Source organism: Triticum dicoccoides, chromosome 2A (genome assembly GCF_002162155.2).
Source record: "Triticum dicoccoides isolate Atlit2015 ecotype Zavitan chromosome 2A, WEW_v2.0, whole genome shotgun sequence".
Lineage (NCBI taxonomy): Eukaryota > Viridiplantae > Streptophyta > Magnoliopsida > Poales > Poaceae > Triticum > Triticum dicoccoides.
The window spans coordinates 473,408,674-473,427,328 of record NC_041382.1 but is presented as its reverse complement, the minus strand read 5'-3'; the positions used below and the strand labels follow the sequence as shown (position 1 = coordinate 473,427,328).

The 18,655-nt window shown below is 48.5% G+C and overlaps 1 protein-coding gene across 1 annotated transcript; it reads left to right on the top strand.

Annotated features, from left to right (window-relative positions):
• The first annotated feature begins 14,847 nt into the window (after nt 1–14,847).
• Nucleotides 14,848–17,044, top strand: LOC119359470 (F-box/kelch-repeat protein At1g67480-like). The gene is made up of 2 exons (XM_037625647.1): nt 14,848–15,643; nt 15,744–17,044. The coding sequence occupies exons 1-2, from the start codon at nt 15,120–15,122 to the stop codon at nt 16,369–16,371; spliced, it is 1,152 nt and encodes a 383-aa protein (XP_037481544.1). The 5' UTR covers nt 14,848–15,119; the 3' UTR covers nt 16,372–17,044.
• The last annotated feature ends 1,611 nt before the right edge of the window (nt 17,045–18,655 follow it).

Sequence of the window (18,655 nt, the reverse complement as noted above, 5' to 3'; positions counted from 1 at the left end):
TCCCATTTAAGAGAATGCGAGACGAAGACGAGGAAAGCAGCGCGGCAATCCAAGCCCGGAACTTGTCCGGGAACCCCATGCGCTGGAGGAGATCCAAAAAGTATTCCCACTTAACAGAGTCAAAGGCCTTTCTTATGTCCAGCTTGAAGAGTAGAGCAGGGGTCTTGCACTTATGTAATCTCCTGGCAAAGTTTCGGACGCACATGAAGTTGTCATGGATACTACGCCTCTTGATGAAAGCACTCTGTGCGTTGGAGACAAGGCCATCCATGAGAGGAGCAAGCCGAAGCGACAAGACCTTGGCAATAATTTTGGCGAGAGCATGGATGAGACTGATAGGTCTATAATCGGAGATGCCTTCCGTGCCCTCCTTTTTGGGCAAAAGAACAACATTGGCGGAATTCACCCATTGCAGATTGAATGTGTGGAGGGGTCAAAGCGCTGGATGACCCTCTACTCTCTATTGGGCAGACGTTGAGCGAAACATGTAACTTGTCATGCCAGATGATCTAGTCCACCAGGAAGCAAGACATGGCCTTTCGGTAAGAATCCACGTACAAACAAGATGAGATAGTGACAAAGAGCTAATAATTTTGTTCCCGATGCCACCTATTCCTATTATGTTGGCTGGTGCCTGCTCTTAGGACAACTCTCCCCCCGGTCCCCATGAAAGAGTATCACGGACATATGCCGGCAACTTGTAGAATTGAAAAGTCGATAATTTCATGGCTATGAAATCTGTTGCACGACTGTATATATAGGGGTAATGACAAGGCAGGAAGCTGCAACAAGTTGTTGTGAATTTATTTCCACATAAGCTATGCCATAAAACTACACATATAGTTTTTTTTTGTGAAACTGGACACATATAGTTTGACACGGTGGCATTTGTTGCATGGAGACACTTAAACAAGAATACTTCAAAAAGTGTGTGTGTGTGTGCGTGTGCGTGCGCGTGTACGTGTGCGTGTGCTTGGGCGCGTGCGTGCGTGCGTGCGTGCGTGCGTGCGTGCGTGCGTGTGTATGTGTGTGTGTCTAATTATTCTGAGCAAACTACACATATTGTAATCATGAATCTTATATGGTTGCTCATGTGCTAGCGCAACAAGATCATGATGATCCACCAAATGTGTGGTTGGACTCATCTCCTGGCTTTATTTCTCGTGTTTTAGCGGATGATGTAAGTGTTATTTAAGTCTAATAAAGCTAGTTATGAAGGTCTTCTCTTAAAAAACAAGCAAATTACAATGTAAATGATCGACGCATGCATTTTTCGGATGCAGAGGCCGGGGGATGACCTCCTTTTCAAAAAAAATGTATTTGTGAAATTTCATGCAGAAGAGAACATTTGTATGGCCCGAAAGAAACAAATTTCTTGTGCTCTTGAAAAAGTAAAAGTTAAAGCATTAACCTGGCATAGATGACTCTTTTATGGAATTATTTGCAAGCATGTGTGATCATTTTCTTCATCTTCTTTAAAATTTCAGAAATAGTTATTTTTTTTTTTCACCCAGAGCAGGTGCTAGTGGGCGTACAATTGAGTTTCCCGTCTCCACTACCTTTATAAGCTTTAGTGAACAGTAAGCTGCTTATAAAATGAAAATTTGGTCAGTAGAGAAAGAGAGCCCATCACCGGAATTTGACTGGTTCATCCTTCCATGTGACAAGACACAAAACGTGAGAATGTCTACATCGTAGTGGTTTGCACGGCAAGCCAGTTAGTGCGAAGTCGTGTGTTCGAGTTACAGCGCTAGCCCTAATTTCTTTTTGCAGACTAAGGCATAGCCTAGTGGTGGGAAGGGGCTGATGCCTTCCCACCCACCCAGGTTCAAGGCATGGTACTTGTAAGTTGGTTTTTTTTTACGTTCACATCACCTTTATTTAGTCATAAAAGGCAGGGATTTCTGCCGAAAGAAACTGCAAAATACATTCTGGGGGATCATGCACCCAGATCATACTACTATTATTCTCTACTCCTTCCTTTGCTAGCCGATGCGCAACACCATTGGCCGTCCTCCGAACCCATGTCACCTTCCACTCTCGTGTTTCAAGAAGATGTTTAACCTCCTTTATCATTGGCCCCAATGTGGAGAGATCATCGTTTGAACTCTGCAGCTTCCGTACCACGTCTAGGCAGTCCATCTCAATATGAACTCTTGCCAGATTAAGTTCTCCTGCCATTTGGGCAGCTCTCTTGCATGCTTGGAGCTCCATTGTTATAGCTCTGGCACGCTGCTGCTATAAACGCTCCTTTTGAATTCCGGAACACCACCCCTCCGCCTCCCTTCTCTCCTCCTTTAGTTGTTGCCCCATCGACGTTGGCCTTGACCCATCCATGGTCAGGAACTTCCCATCTTTGCGTGGGTACAGGTGGAGGGGTTTTGCTGTTTTTGCCATGCAGTTGCTGCCACTCCTCCATGAGCCTTTTGATCATCTCTACCATATCCCCCGCTTCCTCGATCCTCGTCCCTTCTCGCATGTTATTCCTTGCCATCCACAGAGCGTACAAGCCCTGCACCATTATTGCTCGGGCATCCTCCGTCGTAGAAGCAAACCATGACTGGAGCCATTGTGATAGTGCACTCTGGGAACAAACAGCATCCGATGGGATCGCCACCGGTGTTCCCAACTCCGAGCACACCAAGTTCCAGAATTTTGCTGAATGTGGGCATCGCCAAAACCTGTGTATGTTTGTTTCCTCTCTCCCGCACACCGGAAAAAACACCCCAGGCTTTATCTTTCGCCTATGCAACTTCGAGCCCACTGCCAGCCCATTACGGATCAACCCCCACGTGTGTATCTTCATCCTGCCCGGCGCCACTGTGTCCCATAGGCTCATCCATGCCTTGTGGCTCGCTATCGATGATGAGGACCCCGGACTCCCGGTTTTAGCCTTCTCCAGTGTCATGCCAAGGTGATAGGCTGATCTGACCGTGAACTCCCCGTTCTTTGTGTAATTCCATGCGATAAAGTTATCCACCGTCGGTCCCCCCACTGTAATCTGCTTGATATCACATGCCTCTCCAGGGGGAAACATTAGCTGCAGCTTCCCCATATCCCACTCTGATCCTGCAGCATTCAACAGGTCACAGACTATTGTTATACCTGGGACGAAGACCTGGCCCAGTGGCTTCAGGCTTCCCTTCCTCGGTATCCAGTTATCGTGGTGGATCCGTACACTGGACCCATCCCCAATGCGCCAAATAAGAACTTCACGCAGCAGCTCCCGTCCGTGGATTATGCTTCTAAATGTAAAGGACCCTCCACTCGGACAAGAAGCGTTGAGGATGGAGTTGTCTGGATAATATCTCGCTTTTAGTACTCTTGCACATAACGTGTTTGGCATTTTAAACAACCTCCAAGCTTGTTTTGCAAGCAAAGCTTGGTTAAACAATTCCGGATCTCTGAACCCAAGCCCTCCTTCATTCTTCCTTGAACACATCTTGTCCCAGGCAATCCAGTGTACTCTCTTCTCGCCATTCGCCTCACCCCACCAGAAGTTTGAAGAGATAGAAGACAAGTTCCCACACATTTTCTTCGTGAGTTGAAAGCAGCTCATGGTAAGGGTTGGAGTAGACTGAAGTCCTGACTTGATCAACACCTCCCTCGCCATCTTGGATAGTCCTTGGCCTTTCCACCCGGACACCTTCCCCTTTGCACTCTCTTTGACATACTGGAAAGTTCCGTCCTTGGATTTCCCAACAACTGTCGGTAACCCAAATAGCGCTCACTCAGCGCCTCCGAAGATATCCCCAAAGTTTGTTTGAGGGCCACCTTATCCTCCTCATCACACCCATTGCCAAAGAATATTGCTGATTTATCCAAGTTTACTTTTTGGCCCGAAGCCACTTCATAGTCCTGCAAGATCTCACGTAGGCAAAGAAAGTTATCATGAGACCCTTCCAAGAACACAATATTGTCATCAGCAAAAAGCAAATGGGTGACCGTGGGGCCCGTGCTCCCAAACGAGACACCCTTGATCCTCTTCTCCTCTTGTGCGTGCTTCAACAAAGCTGAGAATCCTTCTACACAAAAGAGAAAAAGGTAAGGGGACAGTGGGCCTCCCTGCCTCAGTCCTCTACTCGGGATAAATCTATGTGAAAGACCCCCATTCAACTTGACCGAAAAACTTGTTGTCCTGACGCATCTCATGATCATCTCTCTCCAGTGAGCAGAGAAGCCATACTGTGTCATCGCCCGGTCGAGAAATCATCATATCAAGCTTAATCGCACAAAGTGGTTTCCTCCTCTTCCTCTTCCTAATTGCATGCACGCACTCATAGGCAACCAACACATTATCTGTCATTAACCTTCCTGGGACAAAGGCACTTTGCTCCTCCGCAATCAACATACGCAACACCACCTTGAGCCTATTAGCCAAGGTTTTCGATGCTATCTTATACAAGACATTGCATAGACTAATGGGTCGGAGCTGAGCAAGCAACTCCGGAGAGACCACCTTAGGAATCATCACGATCACCGTATCATTGAAACCATCCGGAGTCGTTCTCCCAGCCAAGAAATCTCGAATAGCTGCACACACCTCCTCTTTCACCAACGACCAGTGTCTTTGGTAAAACATAGCCGGGAATCCATCCGGGCCCGGAGCTTTTGTTGGTCCCATCTGGAATAACGCTTGTTCAATCTCCTCGTCCGTAACCGGTGCTACCAGTCGAGCATTCATCTCATCCGTCACAGTCATCTCAATATGAAGCAAAATTTTGTCCACATCCCTTGACCCCTCCGACGTGAACAACTGCTCATAGAAGTGTGCGGCCATTGCACGCATGCCATCATCATCAGTACATCTCGTACCATCCTCCCTCCGTAGCGCCTTCACCGTATTTTTCCTCTTCCTATGCGAGGCTCTATTCTGGAAATACTGCATATTTTGTTCGCCGTATTGTAGCCAATCCACTCTCGATCTCTGCTTATAGTATATCTCCTCCCGCTCGTATAGCTCATGTAACTGGTCCTCAATATCCTTTATCTCCTGCCTATACCCCATCCTCAGAGCCCGTTCCTTCGCGTCACGTAGCTGCCACTTCAAGTGCCCAATTTGTTTTTTTATTGACCCAAACACCTCTCTGCTCCACTTTTGCATTGCCTTGGCCATCAAGCCAAACTGCTTGCATGCCGCCACCACGCCCAGCTGCATGTGATTGGCCGCATGGGCCTGTTCCCATGCATTGGCTATCATGCCTTCGTAGTCCGCATGTCTGGCCCATGCAACTTCGTACATGAAAGGCCGTTGCGCTCTCGCTGAGTTGCCGACCAGTGTCGACGCAACCCGCACTAGGAGTGCCTGGTGGTCAGACTCCTCCGTTAGAATATGTTGTACTTCCGAAGCCGGGAACATTTGCATAAATGACGGTGTGCACGTTGCTCGATCTAGTCTAACTTGAATATTTTCCTCCGCCTGTCTCTTGTTATCCCATGTGAACGGATACCCTGAGAATCCCATATCTGCTAGTCCACAGTCCTCCAAACACTCTCTAAACTCATCCATCTGTTTTATGCACCTAGGCTTACCACCAAACTGCTCTTTTTGCACCAATGCCTCATTGTAATCACCAACACATATCCAAGGCATATCATCCTGTGTTCTCAAATACCTCAACACTTCCCACGTTTTGGCCCTTTTCTCCACACACGGCTCCCCATAAATTCCAGTGAATCTATAGGTTTTCCCTTCCACCTCCACTTGTGCATCTATGTAATACTGACACCATGGCCTGACGCTCACATTTACATAATCCCTCCACCACAATGCTAGCCCACCACTTTTGCCTACACAATTCACTGCCACTCCATTGTTGAAGCCCAACTTCCACTTTAACCTTTCCCTAGCTTTTGCAGATTTTTTTGTTTCGGATGAAAAAACCACCGCTGGGTTGTACGACCGTACCAGGTCTCTAAGCTCGCCAACTATCGAGTCCAACCCCAGTCCTCGACAGTTCCAGGCCAATAGACTCATTGTGCCGGCGGCCCCGCCTCGCAGGGTCCACCGATATCTCATTACATTCTTCAATACGATCAAACACTGACTCTGTTTTCTGCCGAGTTTCCCGGACAAAACCATCACTCTCCACCTGCCTCTCCCCATCCTTCTTCGGGACCCAGTACTGTTTCTGCCTCCTCTTCCTCTCATACTTTGCCCCCTGCCTCGGGCTATCCGGACTGCGCTGAACTGGCCTGTAATCCGGTCTAGGTTTTCTCACATAGTATCCTTGCCTTCTCTCCCTCTCCCTATACTGGCTAGAAGAACCAGCCCCATCAGTCCAACTATGTCCGAACTGCTTATAGTTTGCCCTGAGCTCCGACTGTCTTTCCTGTTGTCTCTGGCATAATTTGGACCGCAGATCCCTTTCTCTCTTTTGCTCAAGATCTTGACGTAGGTCTCTCTCCTCCATCGGGGGCTCCTCCTTATTCTGCTTATCATCAGAACCACTCCTCTCTTTATCCCCGGTCCCCTCTCCGCCAGTGCGCGAGACGGCCGGTTTGGCAAACTCGTTCTGTAAATTACGCTTCGTCGGAAGGTCTCTCACAACCCCCGTTTTCATATTGAATCTCCCTCCCTCGTTAGATTTCACACTGCCATAGCTATTCGAGCTCCTTGACAAGCCACGGACCGCTCCTTCCTTTTGTCCCACAGAACGCCCAGGTGATGCCCTCAGCCATCCTCCCCATTGCTGCTCCGGATCCTGTGTTGGAACACACCCTCGTTCACCATGAACCAAGCAACCACACTCGAAGCAAAAATGCGGGATCTTCTCATACTTAAAATCAAACCATGTTTGTTCCACATCATCTTCAGATTTCTTCAGATAGAATCCTCGAACCAAAGGCTCCTTTATAGGCAACTTCACCCTGAATCTAAGCTCCGAGCCTTTAACAAACCCATCCCTCTCAACATCAACTCATACACTCTTGCCCAACCAATTCCCCAGCCCTTCTCCAAACACCTTTGATCTCTTGTCCAACGGGAGATCGTCAACCCTAACCCATATATCAACATGTTCGAAAGTCATCTCAGATGGCCTTGTTGCACTATCATACTCTTTCAGCACCAAAACAGCGAAATCAAATTGCCAGGGCCCGTTGTTTAGAGCGTGTTTCCAATCTCCCTCACTGCCAAACGTGACGACGAACAGGTTCCTGCCGATAACCTTGAACTGTGCTTCTCTGTGCAGGCCCCATGCCCTAGTCATGGATTTCTCCAGAGCTACCTTGTTCATCGGTCTTGGGGTGAACGCCTTGCCGATCGCTGACCACCTCGCCGCCCGCCCCCGATCCTGCTCGGGCTCTTTGAAGATAAACCCCTTCGCTTCTTTCTCCGTCAGCACTAAACCCCCCAAGCGAGCCGTCAAGCCTGGGGAGAGGGAAGCGCTTCTGCTATAGGAGCCCAGTGGCGTCCTCATCGCAGGGTCAATCGCTTCTTTATGTGCTTTCGAACGCGGCGTAGGAACCGCTCTTGGAGTACTAGTGCCCCCACCCGCCGCCGTTCCTAGAACACCCGCCGCTCCATTCGCCTTTGCACCTTCATCCTTCGTCTTCTCCGCCATGGATCCGACGAAGAAATCCCACACCGGCACAAGGCCCGCTTGGAGACGCAGTCGTCCCTTACGCGCCGCCGGTATCCTCACCACCACCGCACGGAAACCCTAACCCTAGCTCTCGAAACGACCGCCTTGCGATCACCTCAATCGCCTCTCCATGTTATCCGCTCGAGGTGGACCCACCTTCCTCCTTTCTTGCAAGTTGGGTTTGTTGCATCAATTATAATGTAGGGGGTTCCCCTACAGTCTTTCTGTCAAGAAAAAACAAGACACAAAACCATCAACTAGAGGATTATTCAACAAATCAAAGTCAAATTATCAACATGATTAATTACTGCAAACTACTCTACTTTTTAATTGAATGACATAGTTTATATAAGAAAACTTGGATTTCTAGTTTGATAGGTTCTCAGTTCTCAGCCTTGTAGTAGTAGTATTGAGCTGGCGAGTGGAACAAAATGTTTAGCATAATTTCGTGAGCAACGGCACAAGTCAAACACTAGGCACCATTAGTTTACAAAAAAAAAATGTCCATGTGGCCATGGTTTAATTTGTCAACATACGTTGGACGTGTACATGTACAGCTGTACAGGTACGGCGCCGTACTGCAGCTCCTCCATCCAGATAAGGCCATTACGCGTCCCTCAAAAAAGAAAAGAAAAAAGATAAGGCCATTACGCTGCGCTGCCGTGGCGATCATCTTACCCAGAGGGAGAGGCCAGAGCTTTAATTTGACCGGCCGACCTCCAATTTCTGAGAATAAAAGTGCGCAGATCACGGTGATCAGCACATGGCTGACTCTGCGCATTTCGCCTTTTCGCTCCCCGGGAGGTTCATCATTTTCTTCTTTGTCTATGGATAACACCTACATCAACCAAAAGAAGTTGACTCGTGAAATTTTGCCGTTTCCTTAGCCTCCGTGCAGTGTTTTTCCTTTCAGGAAGAATACTACTTCCTCCATAAGTCATTAGGTACGTTTGTTGGTCCACATACCAAGGGACAACTGATCCATTACCATTATCTTTTAGACTTATCTCGGCTCAAACTTATCTTAGATCTCAACACACATACGTGATAAGCAGTGTTAAATAAGGATCTCTGTGGCAGCGATAGAAGTACTCCCTCTCCGTAAAAAAATATAAGATTGTTTAATAGAAAGATATACTACTAACATTTCGAACGGCTAAGCAGCTGGGCATATATAGGAGCAAAGACCCGCAGGAATATGTTGAACGCTAGCACTTCTCTCACGGATCGCTTCTTCTAGCTCCTCCCGTTCCGTGTGGACACTCGTGCCATTTTTATCTCCCTCCGACGCCGCGGCAAAACTTCCCAGCAGCCCGGGTAATAAATCATCTCTTTACTCAACTGTTTTTACTCGTGCCTTGTTATTTTTTGGGGGAGAGAGAGAGAGATGGTGCCTTGTTCTTGGGTTTACCTTCGCCGTAGAACTAGAAATGCCAACTCTGTGACCCATTATGATCGGAAACCACCATTTCTCGCCCGCTCTTTCGGCGAATGTATGCAAACTTGTCAGCCTGTTGCGTAGTTGAGCTACCACCCCATTGCTTCATTCAACGCTGTTCGATGAGGAATCGAACCGGTGGCCCTAAATGTCACATGCCATCTCATCAACCTAATTTGCAAAAGAAAATAAAAAGGATAACTTTCCTATGAGCTGCTTGGTTAAACAGCTGTTGGGCTTGGGCACACCGTCGCAGATAGGAGCGGAGCGTATACTGGGGTGGAGACGCATGGTCGATTCTTGCTTTGGGTTAGTCCTGGCCATAGGCAGCCCGGCCCGAAAAAGCCCGACGCCGCTTCCGGGCCAGGCTCGGGCCTAGATTTTGAGCCCGAAGGCCGGGCCGGGCCTGGGCCCATCGTTTTTGCGTTTTCCTGAAGGTTGGGCCGGCCCGAAGCCTGACGGGCTTTTACGTGTTCGGGTTGGGTTCGGGCCCAAAAAACAGGCCCGACGGCCGGGCCGGGCCGGGCTCGGGCCTGAGTTTTTTGCGTCAGGCTTGGCTAGGCCCGGCCCGGGCTCGGGCCTGAGTTTTTTGCGTCAGGCTTGGCTAGGCCCGGCCCGAAGCCCGGCCCGGCCCAAGGTATGGCCAGATATACTTTGGGTGCCTGCCTCTGTGCGCGACCCAATAATACTACACCTAGGGGCTGCTGCTACGGAAAGGATGCCTACGAGCTGAGTTGGCCAAACAAGAGAACTAACAAGCCGGAATTCACGTAAAGTAAAAAACCTGAGCACCAAACAGTTGATTCCACATCTGTGCGTAGCTGATTCCGTGCGCCGTCTGCCCGTAAGTGTAGCATTATTGGTGCGTGACCTGTCCCACGAATTTCTTTGCGAGGCCGCTCGCAGGGGCCACCGAGCAACGTCATCCATCTCCTACTGCTCAAATTCCTTGACAGGATCATCTTCGGGTTGAGAGCATCTCCAACCGTTGGCTCCCAAGAGGTTTGAAAAATTGCCGTCTAGGAACGATCTGGCGTTAAAATCGACTTGGGGCCGAACTGGTTCCCAGCCGCCGGCTCTAGGGTTGCCTCAGAAGGTTTTTTTAATTTTTTAAAAAGACATTCGGCTATTATTCGGCAAACGGGCATAAACTTCGGCGACTTAAACAATTTTTACATAGCGAATTTAAAATTACTAAAAAAACAAAGGCCTAGACTACATGAAGAACGTGCTCAGCGCGGTGAAGTCGCCACATCGCCGCCATTGCCGTTGTCCTCGTCGTCCTTCTCCTCCTTGGCGCGGCCGCCCCTGCTGGACCCCTGCCCGGGGTCGCCCTGGTGGACCGGTGGCGGTGCGTCGTCGTCGAGAACGACGACGCCTCCCTCGTCGCGGCCACGACGCCGAGCGGCAAACTGCTCCAGCGCGCGAGACTGGCGCTCTAGCTCCGTCCGCACTCAGTCTTCACGCGTCCATTTCAATGCCGCCTCGACGGAGAGCCTCGGCTCCGTCTTCACGGCGGCGAGGCCTGGCTCCCTCTTCACGGTGGCGAGCCCGGGCTCCGTCTTCATGGCGGCGAGCCCCGGCTCCGTCTTCGGCTTGACGAAGCGGGGAGGAGCCGAGGAGAAGGCGCGCCCGCCCTCGTTGATGACGATGTCGGCGCTGCGGGTGCGCCGGCCGAGCGGCGTCTTCGCTGGCTCGGCCTTGGTGCTGAACAACGCCAGTGACCCGGAGGAGGAGGAGCGGGAGGAGGAGGAAGAAGAGGACGCCGCTCCGGGCGGCCAGGGTGGCAGGATACCTCAAGGGCGAGGCGTTGCCACCCTCGAGGTGCCGGAAAACGGCGTGAAGCGAGCGGCCGGGGGCGCCCCACCACATGCGGCGCCCCTCGCTATTCTTGGTGCCCCGCACCACCGGTGTCCCGTTGGTGGAGGCTAGCCGCTGCGCCTGCCGGTGCTAGAAGTACGCCGCCCACGCCTCGTGGTTACCGGCGGCGTGCTGCGGGAGGGCCCGCTGCTCCTGCGTCAGTGACGCCCGCACGCGATCGACCTCGTCGGCGAAGTAGTCGGCGCGCGCGGCAATGTCGGGCAGCGGGGAGATAGGGAACCCCCGGCGCTGAGCCTCCACCCGCTCGGCCCTGCGCGCATGTCGGGAGGCGTCGGGATGTTGGCTTCGAAGAGCAAGTACGCCTCCCACTCGTGCAGCGAGCGGCGACCGAAGTCATTGGCCGCTGCCCCATTGCCCGGGAATCACTCGCACATCGTCGTGGCTGGGCTTGGGGAGGAACGGCGGCGGCGGCTGCGGATGCACAAGGGGAGAGAGAGGAAGAGCACGACAGGGTGTGGCCAGAGGCGAGGGGGAGGCGTTGCTTTTATAGCGACCGGACGCCATGTGTATGTGTGGCGGGAGGCAGGGCGTCGCCGCACCGCCCGTGAGGAATCACTGGAAGGTTGATCGGCGGCAGCCTTGGCATTGATTCCCCGCGAGAAACCGAGGAGTTGTGAGGACGACGAGGCGTGTCGCTGACTCGGCGGGCCCGCAGTTAGTTCGCATCAAAATCGCTTGCCCCGGCGTCCTCGGGCGCCCCAGCGCGTTGGGTTCGGCCTGAGTCTGCTGGCGTCAATTTCAGCCCAAACCGACGAAAAGCAGGCTCCTGAGACACGATTGGGCTGATTTTTGAGCGTCGACGTGAAAAAAATCACGTGGGGGTTGTTGGGGACGCCGCTGGAGATGCTCTGGGAGTGCTCTTGGTTTGGGTATGTCTAAGGTCGAGCTCCAGAAATAGTGGTCGGAGAAAACAAATTTAGAACACCCACCCGATGTAAGAAATTTATATATGCACTTAATTTTCCACGTCACTGCAGCGTATTTGGCCACGTCAATCCACTCCAGGATTATTTCAACGTGTTCATTCAGTACTTTTTTTTTGCGGGGGTGTTCATTCAATACTTGAAGGAATACAATACCAGGTTCTCTTTTCAGTACGCAAATTCTTGTTCGTCTGGGAAGACGATGGTTCAAGGGGCAAATACACTAATCTGGTCACCTTTCTAGTGCACAGACTCCAAGTTTAAGTACCAAATTGACATAAACCCCTAATCTGTACCAAATAATCATGTAAATATTTGGAGGTAATATCATCAAGAGTCACATAACTTGCGTTTGATGTTTAGTTTGATGATCTGAATATAATTTTATTTTTCATATTCGTCGTACTGCCATGATTGAAGATGAATAGGTTAGAAGTTTTTTCAATATAAATTTATGATCATTTAACTTGCGTCCATATGGCCTGCTCGCATGTCGCACCAACCTGGCGGAGGCTCACCTGTTAATGGCTAGGAGTGTACAAGGCATTGTGTGACCCTTTCATGCCGTTTTTTTTAAGAAAAACTCCCTCGCGGTTCATTTAATTACACGCAAAAGGTCTCAAATGTAATGAAAAAAGATAGGACGGATGAAGTTCGAACGCACGACGTTGTTAATAAAACACTCAGACTCATATCCATTGCACCAGCTGTCGGTTGATGGTGAACACGCACAACTAAAGTTTATTTAATTATACGAAACAGCCTGTCAAGACCAGATGTTCGTAACCCGGGCGGCAGGCGCATGGACAACTTTGCAGAAAAAAAATGGAGTAACAAAATCGATCTGTAGACATCCAACGTGGAAGCACAGGAGCTAACCACTTCATCAAGTACCTGTTACTGTCAATAAAGACAAACACTGAGTTTTATATTTTGGCCACAACAAATACTCGTATTCATGGTTTTTTTCTCCAAGACCAAATTTTTATAAATTATTCTGTTGTTAAACTAATTATATTATATTACACGTTAAAAATATTTGACTTGAAAATTCTATTCAAAATTTTAAACGCCAAAAAAGGAATTTCTGAGATATTATGAAACCCGGATTTTTCCGTTCCCTTCTGGGAAAAGGGGGGATAAAAAAATCTCACTCGTGGAAAAGATTTGTATGTTGTGGGTTAGGCTTATATATTTCAACGCGGTTTTTTCATTTGATTTTTTTGGCGAAAAAAGCTACTCCCTTCATTCCATAATGTAGTGCGTCCACATTTTTCGAGATTTAATTTTGACCATAAGTTTAACCAACGTGGGGCGACTTTCAATGATATATTTTTTGCTCCCGCCGCAGTTGCCCATGTTGGTTAAATTGATGGTCAAACTTAAATCTCGAAAAGCGCGGGCGTACTATATTATGAAATGAAGGGAGTAAGATTTTTTGGGAACTTGGAAAAAAGGAATCTAAAAAAAACGAAGGACCAATATAAAATCAACTGTATCTATATATGTGGACGAACATGTAGTTGGTGCAGTTGTTGGCTAATGCGCTTGTTGTGTTTGAATCCCCCCACGCCCCCGTTTTATTCTCATTTCTACCACCACTCGTGCTGATAAGTGGGACCCACACGTATTATTGAGGGGCTTCTGTTTATTTTAAATATAAAATGAGGGGTGCTTCTAAAAAAACACGCTAGTCGCACTAAACTGTTCCCGTCACTGATAGTGGTCCATAGCCACGCGGGTGTACCATAAGCGCGGGATACATCTGAATATGATCTAAGTGACCGTATTTGCACAAGAACTCAAGTTGAGTGACCAAAAATCCATGTTTTGAAAGTTTTAGCACCAAACTAAACATCAAGCGCAAGTTTTGTGACACCCAGTCATATTACCTCAAATATTTGATTGTCTAAGTAATCCCTCCGTTTCGAATTACTTGTCTTAAATCTGTCTAGATATAGATGTCGTATCTAGACACGTTTTAGTTCTAGATACACCATAATTCATTTTGGAGCTCGAGCTACATAGAGATCATTTAAAAAAAATCAAAATTAATGTTTCAGTGCTTCAAAAAATTTTGAAAAAATATTATACGGGTGTATTACTACATGCTTGCACATTTTCATGACAAAATACATTGATTCGTGAGCTACACAAAAAAGACAAATCTCTGACATTGAAAACAGTGAACAGTGCGTATGCTGTTCACCGTGTAAGATCCACAATTTTCACTTTTTTGTGTAGCTCATGGATCAATGTATTTTCTCATGAAATGTTACAGAAGGTGTAGTACACATTTTCGGAATGTTTCAAATAAAGGGCTCTATGTAGGCCGAGCACCAAAACGCTGCATTCATTAGATACATTCGAAGACAAGTAATTTCGGACGGAGGTAATATGTGATATGTTTTGTTACCCGTGATATTCAACTTTCAATTCTAAATTTATTGAAAAGACAAACTTTCTGTGTATATAGAATCATCTGTTTCTGTTTGTTTTTGATTTATCGTTTATCTTATTTTTGTATCTTTAAACATTTAATTTTAGTCGATACTTTATATGACATGAGGTGGTATACACAATCAGTTTCCTTTTGTATTATCCTATTTGTGGATATGGGGTTTGTATATGAACTTGTCATTCCCAATGAAATTGAACAACTAGTTTGTTCTGTTGGTTGTTGGAAACTTAGAACTCATTTTCTCTGCCAACTTTCCTGATCATGATGGATGACACCAAATTGCATCCTTTTCCGCTGCCTATTTCCACAGGGCTAGCGTATCATGACACTCCTATTTTCTTAATTCTTCAATGACAGGGATGAGTTAATTGCGGTTTTCCCTTGATCCATTCAATAAACAGGGATAAAGTTAACTTTGTACTCGAACTCATTCTAGTGTAGATAGTTACATGTGGAAGCCACTGGATTAATTGTCATCAAGATCATTTGGTTATTGTTGTGATGTACATGTACTATAATTTTTCCTGCCAACTAAAACATTTTATTACGGACCTGGGTGACATTAATATAGTTTGATATGTTTTGTAGATTATAAGGCAATGCGCAAAGGAAGAAGCTGCTTATACTTCATCAGTAACAAGACCAAGGCTGTCTGTTCTTGTAGGAAAAACCATTCCAAGGACTTCCACTATCTGATGGGATGCAGGAAAGATAGCAAAGACAGATCAATATAAGTTGACGAGCCTCATTCACCATTGGTATCCATCACCATGAAACCATCAAGCACCATCACACATTAAAAATAATCAAGCGTTCCACAGGTGATTTCAATGCTTGCACTTGTTGGAGCAAGGGAACCGCTTGTTCAAGCACAGGCGTGCCACCGTGGTACAATGCCGCTCAAGTCTCTGGCCAGGCCAAGGCTTTCTCCGGTTACCATGACCGAAAAAGACAACAATACACACGACGGTCTAATTCCCGGTTTGCCGGAAGACATGGCGAAGATATGCCTCGCTCTCGTCCCTCGGAGACACTTCCCTGCCATGGGTGCAGTGTCCAGGAGGTGGATGTCGTTCATCGGCAGCAGAGAGTTCAGTGCTGTCAGGAAGGAGGTTGGGAAGATTGAAGAGTTGGTCTATGTCCTTGCTGCTGAAGCTGGAGAAAATGGGTGTCACTGGGAGGTCTTGGGGGAGCGCAAAAACAGTGCAATTCCCCCTATGCCTGGGCTGGCCAAAGTTGGGTTCGGTGTGGTGGTTCTTTATGGGAAGTTGTATGTCATTGCTGGCTATGCTGCTGTCCATGGGAATGACTCTGTTTCTGACGAGGTTTACCAGTACCATGCTCGGCTCAACAGGTATATTTTGGATCTTCCATAATAATTCAAATGCTCCTAGTAGTAATAAGCAAGAAGTCATTTGAAATCTGAAACTAATCCATCCTGCTCATATGCATAGGTGGGGTGCACTTGCCAAGATGAATGTTGCGCGTCGCGACTTCGCCTGCGCCGAGGTCGACGGCACGATATACGCTGCCGGTGGATTCGGCTCCAGCGGCAACAGTTTGTCCAGCGTGGAAGCATACGATCCCCGGCAAAACAGATGGAGGCTGATCGACGGCCTTCGCAGGCCAAGGTGGGGCTGCTTCGCCAGCGGGTTACACAGCAAGCTCTACATAATGGGCGGCCGATCGAGCTTCACGATCGGCAACTCCCGCTTCGTCGACGTCTACGATCCCGGCCGCAGCCGCTGGGAGGAGATCAAGAGAGGCTGCGTCATGGTCACCTCGCACGCGGTTGTCGGCGAGACCTTGTTCTGCGTCGAGTGGAAGAACCAGCGCTGCCTCTCGGCGTTCGACCCTTCGGACGGTTCTTGGAAGAAGATTCCGGTGCCGCTCACCGGCAGTTCGAGCACCAGATTCTGCCTTGGGGCGCGTGGCGGGAAGCTGCTGCTGCTCTCGCAGGAGGAAGAGGGCGGGTATCAGACGATGACGTACGATCCGGCTGCGGCGCCGGGCTCGGAGTGGGGGACGTCGGAGCTGAAGCCGTCGGGGTTGTGCCTGTGCAGTCTGACCATTCAGGTTTGATGATTCGGCGAGGGATTTTTTTTCAAAACTAGCATGGTTTTTACAGCAATTTCGGAAATTAGCAGTGCTAACAAGTTATTTGCAAAATTAGTACCCCGTCGGCCTCCCATTGGCCGAAGAGTGGCTCTTCGGCCAGCCGTTGACCGAAGAGGGCACTTCTGCCTCCCGTTGGCCGAAGTGTGCCCCAACTAGGCCGAAAAGGACTCTTCAGCTTCCCATAGGCCGAAGAGCACTCTTTGGTCAACCGTAGGCCGAAGAGTCCCCGGGCCCCACCTTTTCGCGTGAACTGGTGACCGAAGTTGCATGGTCGCGCTCTTCTGCGTACTGTAGGCCGAAAAGGGTTTTTTATTATGACTTACGAATATTGTGTAACCATTTTGCAATGAAAAAAAATTGCACAGCCCTTTCCGTAAATATTTTCCCGCCAACTCTTTCCCCTCCATATGTTCCCGCCAACCCTTTCCCGCCATATGTTCACGCCACCCGTTTCCCGCCAACCCTTTCCCGCCATATGTTCCCGCCACCCGTTTCCCGCCAACCCTTTCCCGCCATATGTTCCCGCCAACTCTTTCCCTCCATACCCCAGTCGTTCTTTCCCGCCATTTTCTCTCCTCTCTACCTATAAAACCCCCTTGACCCGGAGGTGAATAAGTAGTCCAGTGTAGTCGAGATGTCTCATTATCCTTTCGATCGTAGTTTTCACCCTGAGATGAGCAGCACTCTTCTGAGGCTAGCTACCGATTTCAGGATGGACAATAGGATAGTTCCATGGGAAGAACTCACCGGTAGTGACACCATAATGAATGAGTTGGCTCACCAATTACGTAGGGCTGGGTGGCCTGAAAGGACTTATGCGGAGGTACGTAAAGAACTTCTTAGGTTGAATGAAAGGTGGAAGAAGGTAGTGAAGCCGAAGAGTGAAACTTTTAGAAGGACTTTAGAAAAGCATCCATTTTTATGGACTGAGGAGAGCGAGGACGAAGATGATATCTTCATGCCGCCGCTCCCGGGTTCCGCATCATCGAAGGGCAAGAGTTCTGCATCGTCAAAGGGCAAGAGTTCTGCATCCACAAATGGCAAGAGTTCTGCATCGTCGAAGGGCAAGAGTTCTGCATCCACGAAGGGCAAGAGTTCTGCATCGTCGAAGGGCAAGAGTTCTGCATCAACGGAGGATGACGATGATGACTTCATGTAGTATGTAAGCTGTATTCCAGTTGTACCTCAACAAGTAGGGAATTATGTTCTACGTTAATTTCATTTTGTAGTATGTAAGCTGTATTTATTAAGTTCAACCGCACCGTTTAATTTAGATGTGCTTGTATCTTAATTATCGGTTGTAGTCTCTCTGAAAATGTAACTGGAATAACAATGCGAATTAATAGTAATATGTCTCTCGCATACATAAAACGATATATGTCTCCTTATCAGATAGAAGCAAGTGCAATAGTAACACATACATGAAGCATGTCTCATACATAAATACTGACTCACATATGCGAATAGTCTGAAACTAACATAGATAATGACTCATACATAGATAATCATATCACTGCGGGGGTCGACGACGAATCTGGGTCTTCCTCGGGCGAGGACCGGAAGGCGATAAACGCTGAGGCGGTGGACGATGCTCACGAAAACCACGACCATAGATAACCTTGTCTGTCACTGTCTGTGTCTCCTGCGACGGTGGTGGTGGTGGAGTGTGAAACACCGTGTGCGAGAAGTCATAAATGTTTTCAGCTTGGTCATCGTCATCGCCATAGCCCTCTAATCCACATCCAGCACCACTAAGTATCGGTGATTGCACTGAATGCATGAACTGTCGTGACTGGTTGCCTACCGCAATATAGTAAAACGGATAAAATTAATTTGCGAACCTACAATGTTGAAAAGAATGTACAAAGTAGTGTTACCTAGTTCCATTTGATGAGACCAGGAAGAGGTGCCTGGTTGAGAAGGCGATGGCTGATTCCAGGAAGAGCTCCCTGGTTGTGAAGGAGATGGTTGATGCACAGAGAGGCGTGGTTGCTGCACGGAGTGTTGTGGTTCTGAACGCTGCACAGAGTGTCGTGGTTCTTAACGATGGACAGAGGGACGTGGGGGCCGATGTGCGGGACGAGGAATGACAACATCCGTAGATCGCCTACATGTAAGTGATGCGTAAATCCCTCTTAACTTCTCATCCATACGCCTCAACCATGAGAGGTGCTCTGGCTGTGGGATAGTATCCCCCCTCTCAACCTGCCGCATTAAAGCGGAAACCTCCTCTCACGCCTGGACTGCC

Coding starts and splice junctions, on each gene's coding strand:
- LOC119359470 (XM_037625647.1), top strand. CDS start 15,120: ATGCTTGCACTTGTTGGAGCAAGGGAACCGCTTGTTCAAGCACAGGCG. Junction 15,644..15,743: donor TACCATGCTCGGCTCAACAG/GTATATTTTGGA, acceptor TCATATGCATAG/GTGGGGTGCACTTGCCAAGA.